The sequence below is a fragment of the Stegodyphus dumicola genome, chromosome 5, assembly GCF_044657685.1.
Source record: "Stegodyphus dumicola isolate Sdum_Otavi_A_Nest chromosome 5, ASM4465768v1".
NCBI lineage: Eukaryota > Metazoa > Arthropoda > Arachnida > Araneae > Eresidae > Stegodyphus > Stegodyphus dumicola.
In genome coordinates, this window is record NC_140772.1 from 148,341,549 (window position 1) to 148,364,976 (window position 23,428).

General features: G+C 33.6%; 1 protein-coding gene across 8 annotated transcripts in view; it reads left to right on the forward strand.

The window, feature by feature from the left end:
- The window catches only part of LOC118194614 (S-adenosyl-L-methionine-dependent tRNA 4-demethylwyosine synthase TYW1-like), a 75,836-nt gene that overhangs the window by 1,008 nt on the left and 51,400 nt on the right, over nucleotides 1–23,428 (forward strand). For 4 of the 8 annotated variants that reach the window (XM_035365791.2, XM_035365792.2, XM_035365789.2 and 1 more), the window contains exons 2-4: nucleotides 160–263; nucleotides 362–442; nucleotides 4,957–5,061. In XM_035365791.2, coding sequence (XP_035221682.1) covers nucleotides 165–263; nucleotides 362–442; nucleotides 4,957–5,061 — 285 coding nt within the window. In that variant the 5' untranslated portion in view covers nucleotides 160–164. The remainder of the gene's footprint in view (nucleotides 1–159; nucleotides 264–361; nucleotides 443–4,956; nucleotides 5,062–23,428) is intronic. The other 4 variants (XM_035365794.2, XM_085817188.1, XM_035365793.2 and 1 more) reach the window with 1 other exon arrangement.

Consider the following 23,428-nt stretch of genomic DNA (forward strand, 5'->3'; position numbering starts at 1 on the left):
AACCAATTTTTCTTTCCCTGTGGTGTTACGAAAGTATATTTCTAAAAGTAACTTAGTAGTCATACAAAAAGTGCAAATGTGAACAATGTTTTTTTCCTATTTAGAAATAATTATTTAACCATATTTTATTTTATGTTAATAATAATTATTGCTCTATAGATATCATGGATAGCAGTATACTGTTCTGCTGGCATTTTGCTGTGACCATAAGCCTGATGGGCCTTGCTTATTTTTTTGTGAATTTATTTCTATTCAGGAATAAGGTATAGTATGCAAGTTATGCTAGTGATAATGATATTAACAAATTTGTTTTATTTTTGATAAAAAGATTTTAATTTAATCCTAATTAATTATGCTACAGGACAAAAGTTTACAAAATTCCAAGTCGGGGTCTGCAAAATATTGTGATATTATTTTTGGAACGCAAACGGGAAATGCTAAAGTATGTTTGAATTAATTTTTCTTTTTTCTCCTGTCTTTTATTATTATTAATAAAAAATTTTATTTGCAGTTTCCTTTCATATCAGGTTATAACTAAAAAGTTTAATTTTTATATTAATATTTCATTGATAGATACAATATGGTGCCAAACTGAATACTGCCTTGTAATGTAGATAATGTGAAGTAATTAATATAAATGTCTTTGTACTCAAATAAATAATTAGTGCTTTGCCCCTGTTGATGAGGTGTTAGTTTTGAAGCGAATGTTAACTATTCTGTGTGCTCAATTGAATAAGGAATTACGATACTTTACAAAATCTCGGAAATTTCTTCTTTGAAATAACAACTTTGTCGGATATAAAGTAAAATGTATCTGAAGTCTGCATTACTTGGCTGTAGCTAAGAAAAAATTTTGCCAGTAAGTAATAAATCATTAATTTATATAGTTTGATCCCCTTAGTTGTGACCATAAGCATAAATGCAGATGTACCATTTGGACCGATTTACTGTCAAAATAGGGTGGATGGAATCAGGGTGTAATCATTTCGTAGGAAAAAATTTCTGCGAATTATTTTTTCTCTGTTTATTTTCACAGCATTCAAAAGGCACAGGCATAAGACTACAAAATTACTTTTAAATAATCAAAGCTGATATGCTGATCATCGTTTATTATTACATCACATTTAATTCTGTGCATTTATATATTCATAAAAATACAAGTGTTGGCTAATCTATATTTAGAGTGCCTCTTGGATTATTGCCAAGTTGTTTCATATATTGCCAAATAGTTGTTTCATTTATGATAACCTGAGTAGTTGAATGTTATGGAAACCCTATAATGATGTGATTGATTACGTGATTGCAGTGAATTTGACTGCTGCGAAAATACTGTTAGGCTAATCTTTAGAATATGGTAACAGGTAGTTTGGCGACATTTTGATAAGGCGATAAAGGTTACTAGCTACGTCTAGTTACTAGCTATTGAGCTTTGACTGGTTACAAATTTTGTTCAGTTTTGGTGATGAGTAAATTTATTTTAACATTATATGATGTCATCATTCTCCTAGTTTTAAGTGAAAATAGATCTTCATGTACAAAGTCAAGGGAATGTGCATTGGCGAGTGTGCAATTCTCTGATTTTTTTATTCAAGTGAAAATAGATTGATGTGTACATGGGCACTGAGTTTATGCAATTCTTTGACTGATTATTTTGGTTTTGTGTAGCAGCTATCTTAAAATTGTACCTTGCTAACCATTTGCCAATTTTTGCCAAGAAGCACCATGAAATGTATTTTTATCCAGGTGTTTTCGAAGTTAGTTTTATTGTGTATGCATTATTTTATAATAAAACATAATAACTAAATTTTATTATATTCTAACTGTAATCAGAATTATTCAATTATTATATTTTATGTATGATTTTCATTATTGTATTATTGTAATTGATAATACGCTGCTGGCCACCATAAATGCAACACCCTGAAGGAAGCATACAAATAACATGAAATTTACAACATGCATTAGTGGAGGTGAGATATGCAAATGATTAGAATTTCAGTGCAGACGCACATCACACACACCTGTGGCGCCATTTCAAAGCACTATTTAAGGCTTGGAGTTTTCGACGATTTCAAGTTTGGCAATTGTGTTTTTCTTGTTTTTTTCTTCAAAAAAAAAAAAAAAAACCCGATCAATTATGCCTTGTAGTAAACAGCAATTATCGTTTGATTAAGTATCCGAGTTTGACAGAGGAAGGATAGTGGCCTACCGAAGTGTTGTGGATTATCTTTCAGCGAAATTGGTAGTCGTGTTGGACGAAACCAAACAACTGTAATGCGGATATGTGACCGTTGGATGCGGAAGGGTACGACGGACCGACGTCTTCAATCGCATCCACCTCAGTGCACCACTTCACGTGATGACAGGAACATTGTGCTCGTGGCAGTGACAGATCGCTCAGTCACATCACAAACCATAGCACAGCACATTCAGTCTGCATAAAGACTTGCATAAATCTTCCATTAAACCTTCTTTTTTCCAGTAGTCATTTTTTGTGTTTTCTATATGGGTGCTTCCTGTCAGCATATTTTCATGAGCTTCTGTAATTTTTAATAACTTATCCATTGCCATGCCTCCAGTTGTGTTCCAGTTCCGTACAAACTGCAATATTTCACCCCATATGAATTCAATTGCATTAATATTGCAGTGGTATAAGGGCAGACGTAGAGCCATAAAACTGTGTTTTTCAGGCATTTAATCAAATTTATGTGACTTTTCTTTAGGGTTACTTTGTTTCAGAAGCTCCATAACTCAACTTTCCATAAAATTGGAGATAACTGTATATTTTTGTTAAGTAACCACTGTACAGTTTCTTCTTTTTGGCTTGCTGTAGTTGGACATTTATTTAATTAGACAGTGTAGTAAGAGACATTGTCTAAAATCACTACAGCATTTGATGGAAGATCTGAAATGAGTTTTTCAAAAGTCCACTTTTTTAAGAAACAAAAGAATTAATTTACCTCTAGTATTCCCCCGATGTGGTATTTGTTTTATATATTAGAGATATATAAGGTAAAAATCCCATATTGCCCCCAGCACATAAAACAATTAATTCTTTTAGATGTGTTGCTACTAAGTACAATGTCAAAAACTGCTTCAGATTGCCAACATTTTGATAATGCCATGTTGCTGTTCACCCGGGTTTCATCCAAGTAAATAAGAGGTCTTCTTTCACGACAAAGTTGTCTCACTTTTCTAAGATACTGTGTTCTTAATACAATGTCACTTATTTCAATTAAGACTTTTTTCTTGTTTTGGCATTTCTCCATACAAATCCAATACTATGTAGTACATTTCTTAATGTTTCTCTTTTCTAATTAAAATCTATCTTTTCTTGCAATGCAGGAAGTAATTGGAATTTTTTTTCTCCTTAATATTAAATTCATGAACAGTTCTTTGAATTACATCACATTCAAAACCATCTAAACCAATCCTATTTAATATTGCCTTTTTGGGCTTTTCTTTTTGGGGATTTGAAAACTGCCTCTTCCTCCCTTTCTGCTTTTCAGCGAACTTTCTTTATCATAGTCAGCGATATTCCTGCAATCTTGCTGGCTCTTTTCGTGGGCTGTGAGATGCAAATACCAAGTTCTCTATTCTCAGCTTCCATGTCACAAAACGTAATGACATTACATAGCAATTTCTGAGCACCACTGTGAAAAGCCTCTTTTTTTTAATGAACTGAACTCATGATAAAAACAATTTGTCCCTTATGCTTACATAAAAGACTGTAATATTGGTAAATGTAATGTTACAATCAACTGCGATCTAAGTGAATCCCAAATAAATGAGGTGGAAATGTATTGATTAATTTCCTTTCTTTAGTCAAGAATACATCTGCTTAAGAATATAGTTCCATGATTTTTAGTGGCCTTATCTTTAAAAGTAAGTGATGAAATATGCATTGTTCATATAAAATTCATAAATTATGAAAAAAAAATTGAGCATTCTTGTATTCCAGATGCAAGCCAATGTGAATTTTAGCATTTATTTCTGCAAATAAGAAACAAAAGAATGAAACGTGCGAACACAATTGACAACAGCATCACCCGATTACATGTGAACTTTCCCTCCCTTGGTCATATAAATGTCCTCTTTAAAACAAAGAGAGAATCTTCATGTGACCTCTCACCTGGCAAAATTGTGTTGTTGCAAAAGGGTCTTATTTCGAAGTAGGATGTGTTTCTGCAATTTAATTCATAATATTTTTTATGTTATAGAATCAGTTCATGAACTTTTGAATCCTACCTAATATTACCAGTGCACTTTTTGAAAAATGGGTTTTTCGGGGAGAACTTGGTGGGAAAAAATTTTTTTTCACATGTTGCTTACAAATTTTCCACCAAAATGGGTGATATTGAGACTTCCATAAAGAAACCTTCTTTTAGATTTTCCATTTGGTTTTAACCACCATAAAATTGCAGTTTAAACGGGAATCTCTATAGATGCTGGTAATAAATTTAGATGTAATTCTTAATTTGTCAATCATGGTTATCACTGAAATCATTTGAGATTCAAACAGAGGGAGAGTCTGAAATAAATGCTTAACACCAATGGTAAACATAATGACAGCTGTTGTGATATTAGAAAAGTTTAATCAATAATCAGTGTTGTTTAATAGTGAGTCATAAATTTATGGTTTTTGTCAAAAGGCCCATGCAAGAAGCCTTTTTGCTAAAATTTGGAAGTATGGGGAGCTACAACTATTTAGTAGTGTTATCTGGATGGTCAATGGAAAGCTTGATAGTAAAATGCTGCCCAATTTAGATTTTGGTTTTTATTTATAAATTTATAATCAAATGCGTAAAAATATTAAAAACTAACATGTAAAAAGCCTTTTCTTAACTTACTATAGGCTATTGTTTTGTTCTGGACTTTGTAATTCCTAAAATAAGACTGCAATTATTTTATTCTAATACATGCCATTTATTTATCTTTATCTGTTTGTAATTTAAGCTCTTTGCTGAAGATTTGGCTCAAACATTAAAAGCCATAAATTGGATTGTAGTTGTCCATGACATGAAAACATTGGATGATCCTGAAGAATATTTAAAAATACAGGTAATATTTAAGTCTGTTATATTCTATTTTATAATCTGTCTGCATTAAAAATATAATTATCATCATGGTTTTTGCATCATTATGTTATTAGAAATAATATGGCTGTGCCCTTTTTGAAAAATATAGCTATCAACTTGTTTTCCCTTGGAGGGATATTTAAATGTCCTAGAGATTAAGAGCCTCTAATGAAGTCAGTAAAGGCTTTGGTGGGATTGATGAAGATTTAAGGCTTGATGATGGTCAATGAATTTTATTCAGTAAATAAAATATATAGCCACTTATTTATACTTTATTTTATGTTATATTTTTCTAGATTATTCAAAATATATAATATTGTATTACAAATCTTGTGTTTAACATAATTGTCATGATGCCTTCTTTAACTTATACATGTTAATTAAGCACAAATTATTTTTAAAAACCACACATCAATTGCATAAATCACAAATTTAAAACAATACCAGCCATATAAAATTAAAAGAAGTAATAAAATTTTGAAAGTTGAGATGCAGTTACTTATAATTTAGATAATGCTATGTGAAGCAGGTGTAAAATTGTAAAACATGAGATGCATTAACCCGGCAGAAGGCACGAGTCCAACACTGACGTTGAGATAGTGCAGGGTGACTGCATCACCATAATCAGTTTCATTAAAAAAAATTTGTTATATATTTTATAGAAACCATTTAATTATAAACAATAATTGCAATATTTCATTTAGAAACTATACTTCTTTACTTAAAAAACTTATTTCAATATTTAACAAAAAAATCCATTCAAAATAAGTATATACCTAATCAGAAGTCAGATGCTAACATACACTTCTGGCAAACATACGAAGAATGAATTTTACATGAAAAATTGTCACATATTTTGCAAGAAATTGTAGTTTTATTGTTTTTGGATCTTGGACACATAGCACGTCGGCCTTTCTTGAGTTTTGGTTTCTTTCATAGGCGTTCATAGGCTTCTGATATACTAGAAGTGGCATTATCGATGCTTTCACAAAGCACTTTAGGAAGCATTGACATATTTTTTGTTATCTCTATGTGAGGTGCTGTATAAGAGATACAGCAAATTTTTTAGGAATTTTCTACTATTTCCATATTGTAAGTGAGGGGTCTTTGTTGAGAATAAAGCGACTCTGGTATTTATTGCAGTGACGCTCAACACAGTAAAAGACGACCATCGGCCATCTGTTGGTTTTTCGAGCTGTCGAATATAATGAAGACATTTCATCAATTTTATCTACACCACCTTTTGTTGCATTATGAAAGTAAATTATTTCTGGTTTCTTCGTATCATCACTTTCATCAATGACATCATCGCAATGCATTGTAGATAACAAAACTACACATTTTGATTTTTTAGGCACATACGATACTATTGTCGTGTTCTTTTAGAACCCAAATATAGATAAATAACTGTTCCTAGTTTTTGTTTGGACGAACTTGATAGGAATTTTAGCCTTGCTTCTGTTCAGGGTTCCTACAATAGATAACTTCTTTGACAAAAGTTCTTTTGCTAGAGGATAACTCATATACCAATTATCCATTATTACATTTCTGCCCAAACAAAGGGGTGCACAGGTGTTTTGTAATTTCAAATGGTGAATTTTCACATCTAAAGGGACCTTCCGACTGTTGTTCTGCGTATATCTCCATGTTATAGCTGCAGAAAGTTCTTGAATCTACTAAGGCAAATATTTTGATTCTATACTTCGATGTGTTGCTGGGTATATATTGACGAAAGGAACACTGCCCTCAAAATTTTTCTTTGATAGTAACATACTTACCAATAAGGTATATCTTTCGGCAATTTTCATTGAAATTGGTAAAAAATTCTCTCGCAGCTGCCAGTTTGTCCAATTTTTTCCGAGCTTCACGATTGGTCACATTGTCTAACTGTAGACACCTGAGAAGAAATTTAAATCTTTTATATGACATTGTGTACCGTAAAATTTCAATGCCTGATCCATCAGTAGCCCACAAATCTTGCATATTTTTATGTGATGATATATGCAAGGTGTACAGATGTAAAAGCCAAAACAATGCTCTAATTTCCACATCATTTGTCATTTTGGCATCCTGATCTCTGGTTCAATTTACCGATATTTTTTCAATATAAATATTTGTACACTTTACAATGGATCATATCATTTTAGCATTGAAAAACAATTCCCAACTTTCTAGATGCTCCGTTATATTGTGTGCAGTTCCTTTTAATCCTGGTAAATGAGTTATTATAATTTGAGAAGACCTTTTTCACTTTTTGATTTGGTTTTCCTTCCTGCCAAGTTCTTATTTTTGCTAATAAAAATACTTTTTACTAAATCAGGATTTCCATCGTCCTCATCATTCTGCTCAAATTCACTTTCGCTGTCTTGAGAACTGTATATTTCTTCATCAGATTCATTTTCACTATCTTGATCAATTTCTCCTTCAGAAGACTCAACTTCATCTAATAGAGTTCTTAAACATTCCATCTCTTTTTCATATTCGGTAAATTTACATTTGTAAACCATTATCTATCAAATACTTCAACAGAACAATTTCAGAACTTAAATCCATCTGTATATATGGGAACATCACTAACCTATATCTTGCTTAACAGAAAGTTGTCTCTAAACAATCTCGCTACTGTTTGTTTCCACGTTATCATGGGATTTTAAAATGCTGTACTGCTTTAGGGGATTGCATCGCACAGGGAGGATGGACATGATTCAAATAAAAGGTTGTACATGTCATTAATCAAACATAGCTTACTGGGAGGTTCAGGTTGAGACAATATATTAAAATACTGCAAGATAGACAACTGCTCACATCTGAAATGGAGAGATGGTTCATAAAGAGTCGACATAAAGCCCTTTGGCAGGAGAAGTCCTGAAAGCTCCAGTATAAATATGTAGAGTTTGATAATGAACAGGATCTAATTTTAACAAGACTGAAGACCGAACAGATTCATAAACATCTGAGCCATAGTTCAGTCTAGAGTGAATAAGTGCTCTGTAAATGAGAAGCATAGAGCAACGCTCTTGCACTCTGGGAGGTGTTCGTAAAGACTTTTAGAATATTTAGTGTTTTCGTTCTTTCTCAGGCTTGACACATGAGAAAGTAAAGTCAGGTTTTGGTTGAACACGACTCCTAGAAACTTTTCTTCACGTGTAACTAGAATCATTGAACAGAATCATTGAACCATTAAGATATAACTCAGCTCAAGATGGAGATCTTGCTTTTCTACAAAAGTGCACTCACACGGTTTTCTGTTTCAAAAAAGTAAGTCTGTGCTTATGTGAGCATAACTGGATCCTGTTCAAAGAGATCTGTAATTGCCTCTCTACATGTCTTGTATCTGCCCCTCGACAGCTAATTTGAATGTCATCAACATATAAAGATTCTGAAAAGATGGGAGGAAGTTCCTTTAATACAGAGTTTATTTTTATATTGAAAAGAGTAACACTTAGCACACAGCCATATGAGGCACACTCTCTGCCTTTTCAAAAATATCTGACAAAACAGAGCTAATCCTTACTTGAAAAATTCTAGCCTTAAAATAAAATAAAAAAAAAAAAAAAAATCTGAATTAAAAATGGTAATTTGCCACAAAATCCACTGTAATTAAGATCATGAAGTATACCATATCTCCTTATCATAAGCTTTTTGATGTCAGAAAAGATAGAGACAAGGTGATTTCTTTGAACAAAGGCTTTGTGAATAGATTTTTTCAAAAGGTGCATATTATATTATTAGTGGTCAGCCTTCCCTTTCAAAAACCACTTTGATAAGGTGATATTATATTATTCTTTTCCAAGAAATAGACTAGACAGTTGTTTACCATTTTTTTTTAAAAAAGCTTGCACACACAACTGGTAAGAGTCATTGGTCTATAGTACAAGGGATTCTTTGGATCTTTCCTAGGTTTAGTTACAGGAATGACAACAGCTTTTCTCCATGCACTGGGAAAATTATGCTCTTTCCACAGCTGGTTTTAAAGGTCAAGAAAGGCATCAGTAACTTATAGGACATATGCTTAAGCATTTTGTAACTCATGCCGTCTAAACCTGGACAAGACCTATGTGTTCATAGCAAAGCTCTTTTTAACTCAAGTATCGTAAAATCTCTATTATAAAGTTAGGGATTGGAAGAGTTGAAAGCAATAGGATTTCTCTCAGAACATAGCTTGACAGAAAGAAATGCAAGTGAATAATTTCTGTTGGAAGAAATGGCACCTAATGTCTAACCAATAGTATTTGCAATTTCTCCTGTGGAGCTAATCACTCGGCCATCATTTCCCAGAAAGGAAAGTGAGTGGTCATTATATATGCTGCATGCTTTTCTAACTCTTAACCAAACCCGCCTACTTGGTGTAGAAGACGTTATTTATGGCACATATGAAATTCATGAATCCTTTTGACTCTGCCGTCTTACTTTTCGTACATTTGCTTTGGTTCTTTTGAACAGATTTTGAAGGCTGTAAGGTTTGGTAAAGTGGGGTGTGTACATTAAAAATCCCCAAGGTTTTCTCTATTTTATCAGTGCTTCTTGGCAGTGCTTTAAAACCTTAGTTTAGGATATTTTAGCATTTTTCCAGATGTTCTGGGAATAGGAAGCATAGCTGCCTGAATAAAAGCATTAGTAATTGCTCTACTACATCATTGATAAACGCATATCTACCTTTTCCTCAGTGAGCTCTGCTACAGAAGAAAGGAGTTCCAAGTTTGCTCTGTCAAGTATAAACTGAGGAGATCTCGACAGGGTTTGCTCCTCTTTGTGCAAGAGATACAAAAAGAGATAATAATTGCTGTTGTCAGGATCATTCCCAACACTGAAAGTGCAGAGCAGCAACAAAAATGGTGAACAGATGAAGAGCGGGAAATGTCCTTGAAGGTTCATGAAAGTATGCATCCTGCCCATTATTCAGGAAATGAAGGCAATAATCTTCAATCATCTGCTAAAATTGTCTTCCTTAGAATTTGTGTCTTTACTTCCCCAGAGTGGATTATGGCCATTAAATCTCATATTTTAATAAAGGGCTCAGGCAGCTTCTCTATAAGATTATTAAAATCCTGTTGATCAATATACTCATTAAAAGGCAAATAAAGAGAAACAACGATATGAAAATTTGATTGACATTCCAGTGAGGTGAGGAGAACTACACCTCCACTGGCACGCTCACCCACAAGATTAAGAGAAAACCTCTGAAGTTTTGCTTGTTGTTCTGGTTTCAGGTTTGTTTCCTGCATTGCCAAGTGCATAGGATGATAAACATTGATCATAGATTTGATGTCAACCAAATTCCGCCAGAAGTTGTGACAGTTCTATGAGACAGGGATGGCTATTATGATTGATGTTTGTTCTTTCTGTGCTGTTTTTATTTTTCCATGAAAATAGATATTTGTGAACTTCCAGCCCCTTCTCTACTTCCATACTATCTGAATCCGCAGATTCAGAAATCATGCCAGCAAACGAGCTATTGCTGGGGCTTCTATTTTTATCATTTTCTGAGTGACATTTTTTGGTTTGCTTTGAATTGCTGCCCCTTTTTTTTTATCTAATGCATTGGTTTTTCACTTTTGCTGTTGCTTATAGTCTGCTGAGTTTTAGTTGTTGGAATCTGGGTACCCACTGAAGTTTGGGTTGCAAATGGCCGATTTAATTTAAAAGCGCTGGCAAAAGATATGTTTAGTCGTAGCTGTGTGCTTTGAACTGTTTTTTTTTTTTTTTTTTTTTGAGTCATAGTTGTGCGTCTTTTGGCTTCCTCGTACGAGATGTTATTAGTTACTTTTGCAGTCTAGACTTCGCTTTCTAATATCCATTTTGGGCATGAGCAGGAAATTGTTGTATCCTCACCGTTACAATTTATACAGAGTGGCACAGCAGTGCAGTTTTCACTATAATGGCCAGCCACTGAACATTGCGCACACGCCAGTTTGTCATCGCCTGAGTTCTCAGAATGACCAAAACACTGCCACTGGATGCATTGCATGGGGTTGGAATATAAAGTTAAGATATGACATGACAGTTAAGATATCCAGCCTTAATATTCTTAGGCAGATCAAGCGAATTGAAGGTCAAGATCATGTGTTTTATGTTGATTATTTGACCTTCCTTACACATCTTGATTAACTAGCAGCCCAAACACTTTGATTGGCAAGCTCGGAAATGAACTCTTCTTCAGAAACAAGTAGAAGGTCGATTTCCGAGACTAAGCATCAACAAAAGTTCAAAGCTTTGTGCACTGAAACATTTACGTTAGCTTGCCCAATTTTTAATATTCATAGTAAAGCAGACTGTGTGGCTGAAATCATATCAACAAGCAAATATTCAGAGTGGAGATATTGTCTGTTTCTTGGCTACGTGCCTGAGTATTTTTGCTTGTGAGAAAGAGACATTTTTTGTAGTTCACCAAAAGGGCTAGATATAACAAGGAAACATGGACAGTTACTTGATTGATTAGCATTTGTGGTGGTGTATATATGTTACCGTGAAAGACCAAAATTGGAGAATGTCGACTTTCACCGGAGAATGTTAACATTCACCAAATACGTCAGTGAAAGATCGAATATTTCTTTACATTCGGACCCTCACCGATGTATGTCGACAATCACAGATATGCTCTGGTGTAGGTCGAAAAGAGAGGAGTATATGTACACGCTGCCATTCCAAAAAAGAGTGTTCCACAAATAAATGCAGTTGTAAAAACAAGGGCCTCTTGTGCAATTCAAAGTGTCATAATAGTTTAAGTTTTTGCAATAAATAAGATTTGAATCACATAATTTGTAAAAATTTATAACTTCTATTATTTTCCTTTCTCATTTTGAATGTACTGTGTGTTTTAAGTTCTTATGTTCTTAAGTTCTTATTCTGAGTCTCAAGTGTGTTTTTTCGCGAATGAATTACGGAGAAGGAAATATAATATTCTTATATGTTCAACATTCACCATTAGTACATGGTGAATGTCAACATTCACCGGTGTAATTCAGAAATAAGAGTATTTGGAAAATATTTCGGACATACACCAAGCGACTATGTGAATGTTGGCATTCACCGGTGAAAGTCGACATTCTCCAGATTTCGGTGTTTCATCGTAACACTTTATAGTATACATTTTAGAGGTTTATATAGATTTTATAGGTGACAGGTGAGAGCAGGTCTGGACAGCCAGACAGCTTACATAGACTAATCGGGTATCGTCCGTATCCCACAACTATCTGAAGCTACACTCTGAAAACAATACAAGGGCAAAGTACATGGCCATACAAGGGCAAAATATAGATTTTTCTGCATGCGGAATTAAACATTTTCCTGGCTGCATCGCATGTTAACACATTGCTACACATACTCGTGACAATATACATTTCATAATATGCATTGCGTTGATCATTGCACTGTACTTAAATCATATTTACAAGTCAATGCTACACTTAATACACTATATATTCTTTGCAACATATTATGCTGAACATTATTCTTGACAATTCAACATAGATTCTGAACAATGTAATTGTTTAAATAAGGTATAACTGGATTATATAGTACATAACTTCGTTATATAAGACAGACTTAAATAAATAACTTAATACAACAGATAAATAAATTAAGAGCTCTTAAATAAAGAGCAAATTGCACATTACAAACAAATTACGCATCTGCGCACAGAAACACTCGTTGTTTACTTTGTGCTGTACTTATAATGTACAAAATACAGATTTAAGGACACAGTACAGCCTATATTACTTTTGATTAAATAACATGTTAAAAGTTGACTGTGGCATAAATTTTGCTGTATTCTTAAAACTTACCAAAAATAACTTTGTAATTAAACATTCTACTGGTTACATTGCACCTTAACATACTGCTATATATAAAACACTCAATACACTAAAATTTTTATAATACATATTGCATTGAACACTGCACTATATTTAGGACACCTTACAAAACTCATTTCTACCCTTAATGCACTATGTGTATTGGCTATATATTACATTGAATATTACTCTTGATTAAATAATATAGGCAGTGATAGTAACTGTTTGTTATATATACAACATAATTTTTAATACAAAAAGTTTATAAAAAACACTGTTAGAAATACACATTGAGGGAAATATACACTTTATAGTACATACTTAGTCATATTCAGAATTTTGGTTTGAGACATTTGTTTCTGGTTTCTTTATCATAATATTTTGTACATTTTGAGAGGCATATTTGAGTAAAATTCGGGTCCATTTGCCCTGCTCAACAAGGGAACTCGGATTCCTGTGTTAGGGATAGCCAGGCGTATAGGCAGACTGATGTTCCACAGTTGGCTTTCCCAACAGATATTCCCAAAAGATTATCCCCAAGCCACTGGCACAAGGACTAGTGACCAGCAGATTGACACCCAATGAGGATGGCGAGGTGCACCTCTTTAGCTGAAGCAGAGGCTAAAGCAATGTGTTGGGGACGTTGCCTCGCCCCTTGACTACCAAGACCCTCCTTTGCAGTGACACAGTTGTCCACACAGGGCAAACACGTGGTCAATTTTCTTGCCACTCAAAAACTAGAAACAAGGGCTGTTCCAGTTTCTCATTATAAGGCCCAACCTCCGAAGAGGAAAACCACAAGGAAGAATAGAAGGGAAAATGTTTCAGCTAAGAGGAGATGAGATGAAAAAGAGGATAGACCACTTGAGGCTCCAGGATCGTGACACCTATCTCACCAAGATGATAATTGCCTGAGGAGTTAGGATATCTCATGATTGTCACAACAGTTCTCAAAATTGATCCCCTAAAAAGAGCTTTCTTTTAGAAAATATCTTTTTTTTTTTTTTTTTTTTTTTTTTGATTTTCATTCATCTTTTGGAAAATTTATTTGCTTAGCTTCTTTTGTTAACATAGGTTCTGTTAACATTTTTGCTCTATTGCTATAGGCTAATAATTGAGTGCAGAGTAGTCTGTAGCCTTACCTCCAGATTATTTTGAACTCAGTTATTCATTCAATACACTATCCAGTTAGATGAGGTAGTTCTCCCACCCCAACATTTCTCAATGTCAATATGTTTAGAAATAATAAAGGTACTAGTCTGTTATCAGGACCGAGTTCAGAAATGTATGTATGCATGCATAGATATGCATAATATGTGCGTGTAATATATATACATAGATATATGCCCATACATACATCCACACATGCATACATACATTTTTTAATCCAGTTCTCTGATAACAGAGAGTACCAACATAACAGACTAACAGCAAATTTTGTAGTTTTTCTTTCTTCTTTTCAATATAAGGTCTAATTTCATATTCCTCCATTATAGTAGTTCTGTTCTGCCCCCTTTTTGTTTAGTCTATTAGTAATATTCAGCTTTTGACGTTTCATTATATTGCCCTGTCAACACTGTACTATGATTCTAATCTAATGACTGGACTGTATAGCAAAAGAACTAATTTAGTGACAGTAATTAACTATTCAGATCTAATACATGCTCTGGCATGTTGTTTAGCCGAATCGAGATGGCCAAGTGAGTGTTTCTCTCCCTATCCAATAGGTGGTGCTGTATTCTAACTTAACATGCCGCTGCCCGTTGAAATTCCAAATTTCAACGTGTAAATTACAAACAAACATACAATTTAACAATTCAAGAACAACTAATTCTACAATACAGTATGAAAGCTAATAGATAATCTTTCATCATGAATATAATATAAACATATACAAACATTAAAGAACATTAACATTCACTATGCTACAATCGAACTTACTCTTTAAACAGTTCCATTTTAATGTAAGGCACAATTAATAAACATAATAAAGTAAACTAAGCATTATTATCCTGGATAGGGGATAAACAATTTTTACTAATACATCGAATATACACACCATTTGATGTTTTCATTTTAACAACTCTGGCCTTATTTTTACCAGGTAAAACTTCTAGAATTCTAGCTAAAGATCATTTAAATGGGGGGAGATTATCTTCATTTAACACAACTAACATGCCTGCCTTTACATTTTCTTTATTAATAAACCATTTGGTGCGTTATTGTAGATGATTTAAATAATCATTTTGCCAACGCTTCCAAATAACTTGAATGAACTTGGTGATAACTTGCCATTTAGAAAGTCTATTATCTGTAAGATGAGACAAATCTGGTTCAGGATATGAAGTAATGGAACGTCCAATTAAAAAATGACCCAGCCTTAAGGCTTCAAAGTCATTTGCATCTGTTGATAAAGGTAAAATTGGACGAGAATTGAGAATACCTTCAATCTGTGTGACAACAGTCCAAAATTTCTCTAAATTAGAGATTGTACGCTGAAGATGATATTTAAATGACTTAATACCTGCTTCCCATAAACTACCGAAATTTGGTGCTCTATGTGGAATTAGCTTCCAATTTATACCATCAGATGTTAAGAAATCTGCTATGTCAGAATTAGATTTAAGGACTAAGCTATGCAATTTTTTCAGTTCTGATTTTGAACCAACCATATTAGTACTGTTATCTGACATTATAGTATTACATTTTCCACTTCTAGCAATAAATCTTTTAATAGTAGCAAGTAATGAATCTGTGGTTAGATCAGTTAATACCTCTAAATGTACCGCTTTAGTAGCTAAACATATGAATATAGCAACGTAAATTTTTGCATAATTACCCTTTTTCTGATTTTTATACTTAATGAGGAATGGTCCAGAAAAATCGAGTCCACAAGTATTACATATAAACCCTGGGTTAACACTTTCACCAGGTAAATTTTCCATAAGGTCTTCACATACAATTGGTTTAACCTTAAAACATGTTGCACATTCATGTACAACCTTTCGAGCTATATCTCGACCATTAATAACCCAAAATTTACTAAGAACCTGATGCAATAGTGCTTGAGCACCAAGATGTAAATATTTAACATGGTAATACTGAAAAATTAATCTAGTAAATGCATGAGCTTTTGGCATTACATAAGGAAACTTTTGGTTGTAATTAAGATTACTATTGGCAAGTCTGCCTCTTACTCTCAGAAGAGAATCATTATCTAGAAATGGAGATAAAAATTTTAACTTACTTTTGGAAGAAACACAATTCTTATTTTTTAAAGATAGAATATCCTTGCTAAAATGTTGTAACTGTATATACCTGATCATGATTTTCTCAGCGTCATCCAATTCCTTAACAGTTAGAGAACCTATTAATATTATTCCCCTTACAATTGGCTATAAATCTACAAACAAAACTTAATACACAAATAATACGAATATAGTTATTACTAATGTTAAAAATGTGATCTAAAACAAGAGAATTGGATTTCACATTTAAATTAACTAAGTCATTATCCTTAAGTTTGAGTTCTTTGAGGTATTCCACATCAGCCATATCAGATGAAATTACTTCACAAGGATTAGTCAAAAACCTCTCCTTAGTCAAGAAAGTTGGTCCATACCACCATAAATCATTATGAAGAAGATCTTTAGGTTCAGCTCCATGTGATATCAAACCAGTTGGAATATTGTGAATGCTAACATGGTACCACTCATGAACAGCACTCATGTTGCGAATAACAGATACTCTATTAGCAACAAATGTCTTTAGTTGATAAGGTTCCTTCTTAATCCATGATAACACTGTTGAGGAATCAGTGAAGTAATACACCTTGTCTATAGGCAGCTGAATGGTCTCTAATATTCTTTTCATTAGTTTTACCAATAGAACTGCACCACAAAGTTCCAAACGAGGAATGGCAATTGACTTCAGAGGTGACATGCAAGACTTGCTGCACAGAAGTCTTGATGGAAATTCATTCGAAGACGACATACATTTCACATAAATTGCAGCACCATAGGCTTTCTGACTAGCATCACAGAATCCTATAATTTTTATTTGTTGTAATCCATTGGTTAGAACTAATCTAGGGATGCGATAATCGTTGACTATTTTTAGACTATGCAGAAATTCCTTCCATTCTTCAAAGTAATTTTTAGGAAGAGGTGTATTCCAATTTAATTTTAGAAGGCAAAGGTTTTGTAGAAATATTTTGGCTTTTGTCGTAACAGGTCCAATTAAACCTAATGGGTCAAAGAGGCGACCTATTGTTGATAAGACATCTCTTTTTGTTCCTGTTTCTTCAATGTCAAGTATCTTTAAATCGTAAGAAAAAACAGTCTGTAGATGTATTCCATGACATTCCTAAGGCCTGTGTAATCTGAGGCTTATCCGTAACTTGAAAAGAGTAATCCTGAGTTGCACTTTTTTTATTCTTCAATAGTTCTGGATTATTTGAACACCATTTGTGTAACTGCATTCCACCACGTTCTAAAAGACAGGTTAACTTTGTATGCAACTCCTTGGTAGCTTGCAGCGTATTGGCTCCAGTGATCATGTCGTCCACGTAGCAGTCCTTCAGTATGACTCTTGAGGCATGAGGAAATTCAGTTTCTTCATCCATTGCTAACTGCTTCAGGACCCTTATTGCAAGGAATGGTGCACTTGCTGTTCCGTATGTTACAGTTTTTAAATGATAAGTCTGCAAAGGACTACCAACTGATTCTTTCCACAAGATAAACTGCAGGTTTTGTTGAGATGGTTCAATAAGTATTTGTCTGAACATCAGCTCCTTATGCATAGTTGTACTTTCGAAATCTAATAATGATAGAAAATAAATCTTCTTGAGGTATTCACCCTTTCATTAATATTGAATTAAGTGATTTTCCATTGCTAGTAACCGCTGATGCATTAAACACAACACGAAGCTTGGTAGAGGTTTTCTCTGGCCGATAAACTCCATGACGACGAAGATAATTTCAAGTCGATGTTTCAATTTCTTGAACTTCTTCCATGTGATTTAGATCCTTATATTCCCTGATAAAATTCTTATATAATGTTTTCATATTCAAATAACTTTCTAATCGATTCCACACCTGATGCAATCTTTTCTCAGCCAGCGTTTTTGAATCTCCTAATTCTACACCTTCCCTTATGGGTAACTGAACTACATATCTTCCATCATTTTGTCTATAGTCAGTACGCCTGAAATGTTCTTCACAGTATTTTTCGTCCTCGCCTCAAAGCGTCCTCAATATTTTCAATGGATTCAACTTCCCAAAATCTTTGCAAAATTTCTTCAACTCTTTTTTTCACTGTTTAGAACTAAACCACAGTAATTTACTTCTGAGTTACTCGTGCATGCATCAGACGCGATATATCCAAAAACTGTTTCTTGGAATATCAACAGTTGATTTTCTAATTGAAATTTTCCTTGTTTTAAAATCTCAAAGAACAATTCGCCTCCTAATAACATATCTATATTGTTAGGTGTTCCAAATTGCAGATCTGCTAATTCAGTATCACTGGGAATATTTAATGACTGCACATCTTAACTCCTTGAAGGAGTTACTTTCGTTAATTTAGAAATAACCAAACAATTAAATGTTAAATCCTTATTCGAAATCTGTACATCTAGTTGATAATTAATATTTATAACGTTCTCATTAATTCCAGATACAGATGCATAAATTCTTTCTTTCTTTATATTTAACAATTTCGCAACTCCTTCACACAAGAAACAACTCATGCTGCCGTATCAAGTATTGCGCGAACTGGAATTCTTTTTCCTCCTGAATTGCAAATGATGGCACTATCTCTAAGCAGGCGATGGATTAATGAATGATGCTTTTTATGGCATTCCAAACATCTGAATTTAGAATTGCATTTTGCGATTAAATGTTCCTTACTGAGACAGTTTAGACACAGTTTATGGTTTTTGACTATTTCATATCTTTGATTTGGATTTAATTTAAAAAATGAATCACATTTATGCAGTGAATGATTATTGTTTTTACATATAACACAAATCGAAACTCTATCTGTTTTAACCATCAGAGCCTTTGATTTCGAACTTTTTTCTAACGGATATTTCACTTTATTAGCATTACGGTTAATGTTACCCAATAACTGACATCTTTTCTCTAAAAACAAAATTTATTCATCAAATGTAGGAACTTCTGTAGCATTAATGCTTAATTCAAATTGTTTGAGCGTTTCAAAATCTAATTTCTGAAGTACGATATTTAATAACAGAATATCTGATAAATTATTTTTCTCATATTTTAAAACATTCAAATCCCTAACGTTTTTAGTAACATTATCTATTACATATCTTATTCCTTTAGATGTTTCAAATGTTAAAGTATGTAATTTCATTATTGACATTATATGTGTCTTAATTAATATTCTTTTATTTTCATACCTATCTTGAGAGCTTTAAATAGAGAATCGAAAGTATCATCAACGGTTTCAAGATTTTTTGCTTCTTCAGTTAATGCAGCTTTTAAGTAGTAGAGTTTCTGAATTTCTGTTAATTGCGTGTTATTTGCTATGATATTTTTGAATTAAAACTTAAAATTATTCCATTCGGTATATTTACCAGAAAATTTAGGAATTGATAATTCTGGCAAACGTACTTGTACTTTAGGATCAAATTTACTACAGTCATTTTCATGTTCAGAATGAGCGACAGAGGATAGAATTTCCATAATTTTTACCTCTAGAACTTCCGTTCTTTCTTCCATTTCAGCGATTTCTTCATCAATGATTGTGACATCTTTTTCATCAATGCTTTCTAAATATCTATTCCTTAAGTTTCTAATATCCATTTGAATGCTTTGAAGGGATCTATACTTTATTTGAATTTCGTTCGTATTCGAACTATCATTATATTCCTTCACTACATTTTCTAACCTAGTTAGTTTCGCTTTTAACGAAGTTTTATTTCTATCTAATGCCAGCATTTTGTTCATTTCTCCGGCTTGTACTGACCATGTACTATGATTCTAATCTAATGAGTGGACTGTATAGCAAAAGAAATAACTAATTTATTGACAGTAATTAACTATTCAGATCTAATACATGCTCTGGCATGTTGTTTAGCCGAATCCAGATGGCCAAGTGAGCGTTTCTCTCCCTATCCAATAGGTGGCGCTGTATTCTAACTTAACAAACACCAATCAGGTTTTGAAAACATTTTAAGTAAATTCAGATAAAGAAAGCAAATGACATACGGACACAACATTCTAAATAAAACATTAATTGAAAACAGCTGAAAGCAACTGCTGAGAATATCAGTGACTTCCAGATTTATCAAACCACTGTATGCCAGTTCATCAGAATTATAATGTATTATGAAAGTTTAGAAATAGAGTGAACATGATAGAACACAGGGATGGGATTTAACAATGGTTTTAAGTAATTTTGAATCCAATATTTTTATGACTTACCATATCCCAAGCTCAGCCTCTTCATAAAGGAAAATTACATGCTCCTTGTTACTACCTTGCCTTTCCTAGATTTTACATTTGCTTGTTTAGCTACAAGTAATTATTTTATGCAGTGTTATATAATTTTCTTATAATTTGATATCTTTAGTATACTACAGTCAAAAGTCTTTAAACCGGACTCGTCGGGACTTCGGCGACTCCGGATTATAATAGATCATCAGTTTAAATCTAGTAAGATGTCATGCAGAAATTATAAAATTAAAAATATGAAATTGTAATTTATGAAATAAAGATCAATTAGGATCAAAATTTAAAAAAAAAAAAAAAAACTTAATATTTATTTGTTTATCAAACATTTCTTTCAATGAGCACATGCATAAAGCATACATTACGCATAGTCGAAATTAGAAAATTGCAATCAGAAAACTATTTGATGTGTATTTAAAATATTTATAATGATGAGGAATTTGATTTAAATTATATCAAAAACGGAGTACATCGAGATGAAATACTACATTTAGTAAGGAATTATAAGCCAAATAAAATAAAAACATCTGCCCTGAAGATAAGGATAGTACTTACAGAATAACTTCCAGTTCATTGCGTGCCGCGGCGTTCCCCCCCCCAAAAAAACTCAAAAACAAGAGCACGGTTGACAGACAGACATTTGGAGGAAACTACGAATTGCAACAACATAGATTAAACCAGATATTGAAACTTTAATCAAGCAAAAATAATATCAAATTTCACATAAAAGTAAATTAATTACCATCTCCCACCAGTAAAGTTTATTATTTTTTTTAATTGCAAATGCATTTTGTAGCATCATTCTCTACAATCATCTTTATACTTTTTTTTCATAGTTAAAAATGTTGCAAAAGATTTTAATTCGACTTTCATTTGACTTTTGGGAGCCAATATATATACAGGGTGTTTCATAGATCATGGGACAAACTTGGAGGGGTAGTTGAGCGAAATAAAACAGGCATTTTTTTTTTAATAGAAATGTAGGGTCTAAAGTGACGGTTTAAGGCAGGAACGCAAAAAAAAAAAAAAATAAATAAATAAATAAATAAATAAATAAATAAAAGAGAGGAAAATGTATTTATGTACAAAATCAATGCAAAATACTTCTTTTAGCAATACAGTAATCACAATAAATTTTCAAAATTGCAACCACCAACGGTAATACATGCTTGGTAACGTCGCAGAAGGGATTGACGAACATTTTGAAAAACAACAGGCATTTCGCACACGCTTGCAGCCACAATACATAGTCGTGCAATGAGGTCCTCCAGTGAGTCAACGGGAGTCTCATAAATGATGCTCTTCAGATGGTTCCAAAAAAAAAAAGTATCCAAGCTTGATAAATCTGTCGAACGGATCCACCAGGGCCAATCCAATGGCCCAGAAATGTCCCATCCAAGTAATGGTTATGGGCTGGTGCACCATCATGCTGGAACCACATGTGATCAGAACGACACATGGAACATCCTGCAGCAATTGCGGTAACATATCTTGCAGAAAATATGATAAAATAAGCCATTTGTATGTGCAGGTAAGAGCTATGAGGTAGTGGTTAACAATACCCACCCACACATTCACGGAGAAACGAGTGTGGAATGCATGTGGACGTGTGCTGTGTGGATTATGAGTTGCCCACACATGCATGTTGTGACTATTGAAGATGCCGTCCTGTGAGAAAGTTGCCTCGTCCATGAATAGCACATGGGACATCTGCCTGTGCCGCACACTGCTGCAAGAACCAATGACAGAAATAAACTCAAAGAGGGTAATCTGTCTCTTGCAAGGCTTGGACTCTGCAAATGGTATGGGTGCAAACCTTTTTCATGCAATACTCTCCAAATGGTGAAATGACTCAGCAGACGATGTGCGATAGCTGTCATACTTGTCTGAGATGATTCATGCACAATGTTCAAGATGGATTCTTCAATGAGAGGTTGTCGTTCTTCTTCCACTCCTAGTGTCAGAGGTGGCTTCAAATGACCCGTTTTCACACAGAGACCGATGCAACCTCTCGAACATTGTGTGCTTCGACATACGCCTGTTCGGAAACCGTTCCTAGTACAACCGTAGCTCTGCTCTGCCATTCCCTTTAGCAGCACCACACATGAGATGCATGTCAGCTTTTTTCCCTGTGCGTAAACTCGCCCATCATGCTCGAAATCAGAGTTGCGAATGATCCTCTGATGCAGCGGATCGTGGTTTGTCTGGCTCATTACCGCCCTCTACCGCTGCATTAAAAGCCAATCACAGCTGTAGTTCCTATTACTGTTAAGGCCCGTTTCCACTGCTGCATATGCGTTGCGGTGTCTGCGTTTCTCCAATCATCGAGCGAATTCACTTTGATTGACATCTGCAATCCAGTCGGTGTGTGGTGACGGATGGAGTTCAACTTATCCGTATGTCTACGGATGCATTGGGGTCACGTGGTAAAAAGGAGCAATCAGGTGTTGTCACCAAAAATTAATGGCGGCGGAAGTAGCGATAAACGATGGCTTAGGGAAAGAATGTTAAAGAAGATAATAAGAAAAATAAGATAACTGCAACTACAATACTAGTTCGCATAGAAAAGCAGGCGATCAAGAAATTCAGTTCAAGAAAATCAAGTCCATTAAATAGCAAAATTTGTCCTGACAATTATTTCCTATTTCTGCATACACAATTACCTTTAATGAGATTGAATGTCTGACTATATCAAACTGCTGTAGCAAATCAGATATGGTATTAAAAGAGTTGTTATTTTTTCTTTTGCAACAGGTAAAAACTAAAACCATTAATTATAAATTAAATTTGCTAGATATTTAAATATTCCACTCCATTAAAGAGTATGTTAAATTTGTATTTCTCTATTTATAAATATACCTTTTTGGCTAACATATGTTTGTAAGCACATAGAATATATTTTTAGTGGCCCATTTAACTTTAATTGGAACGCCTCTGTAAAAGATAATGTTTTTTGTAAGAAATGTACTAGAAGCTGAAGAACAAACTCTGAATTTTTTAGATGATAGCACACTGAAATAAGACAAAAAAAATTTAGTTTTAAGAATTGATTTACTTGATAATGTATATAATCCAAAAT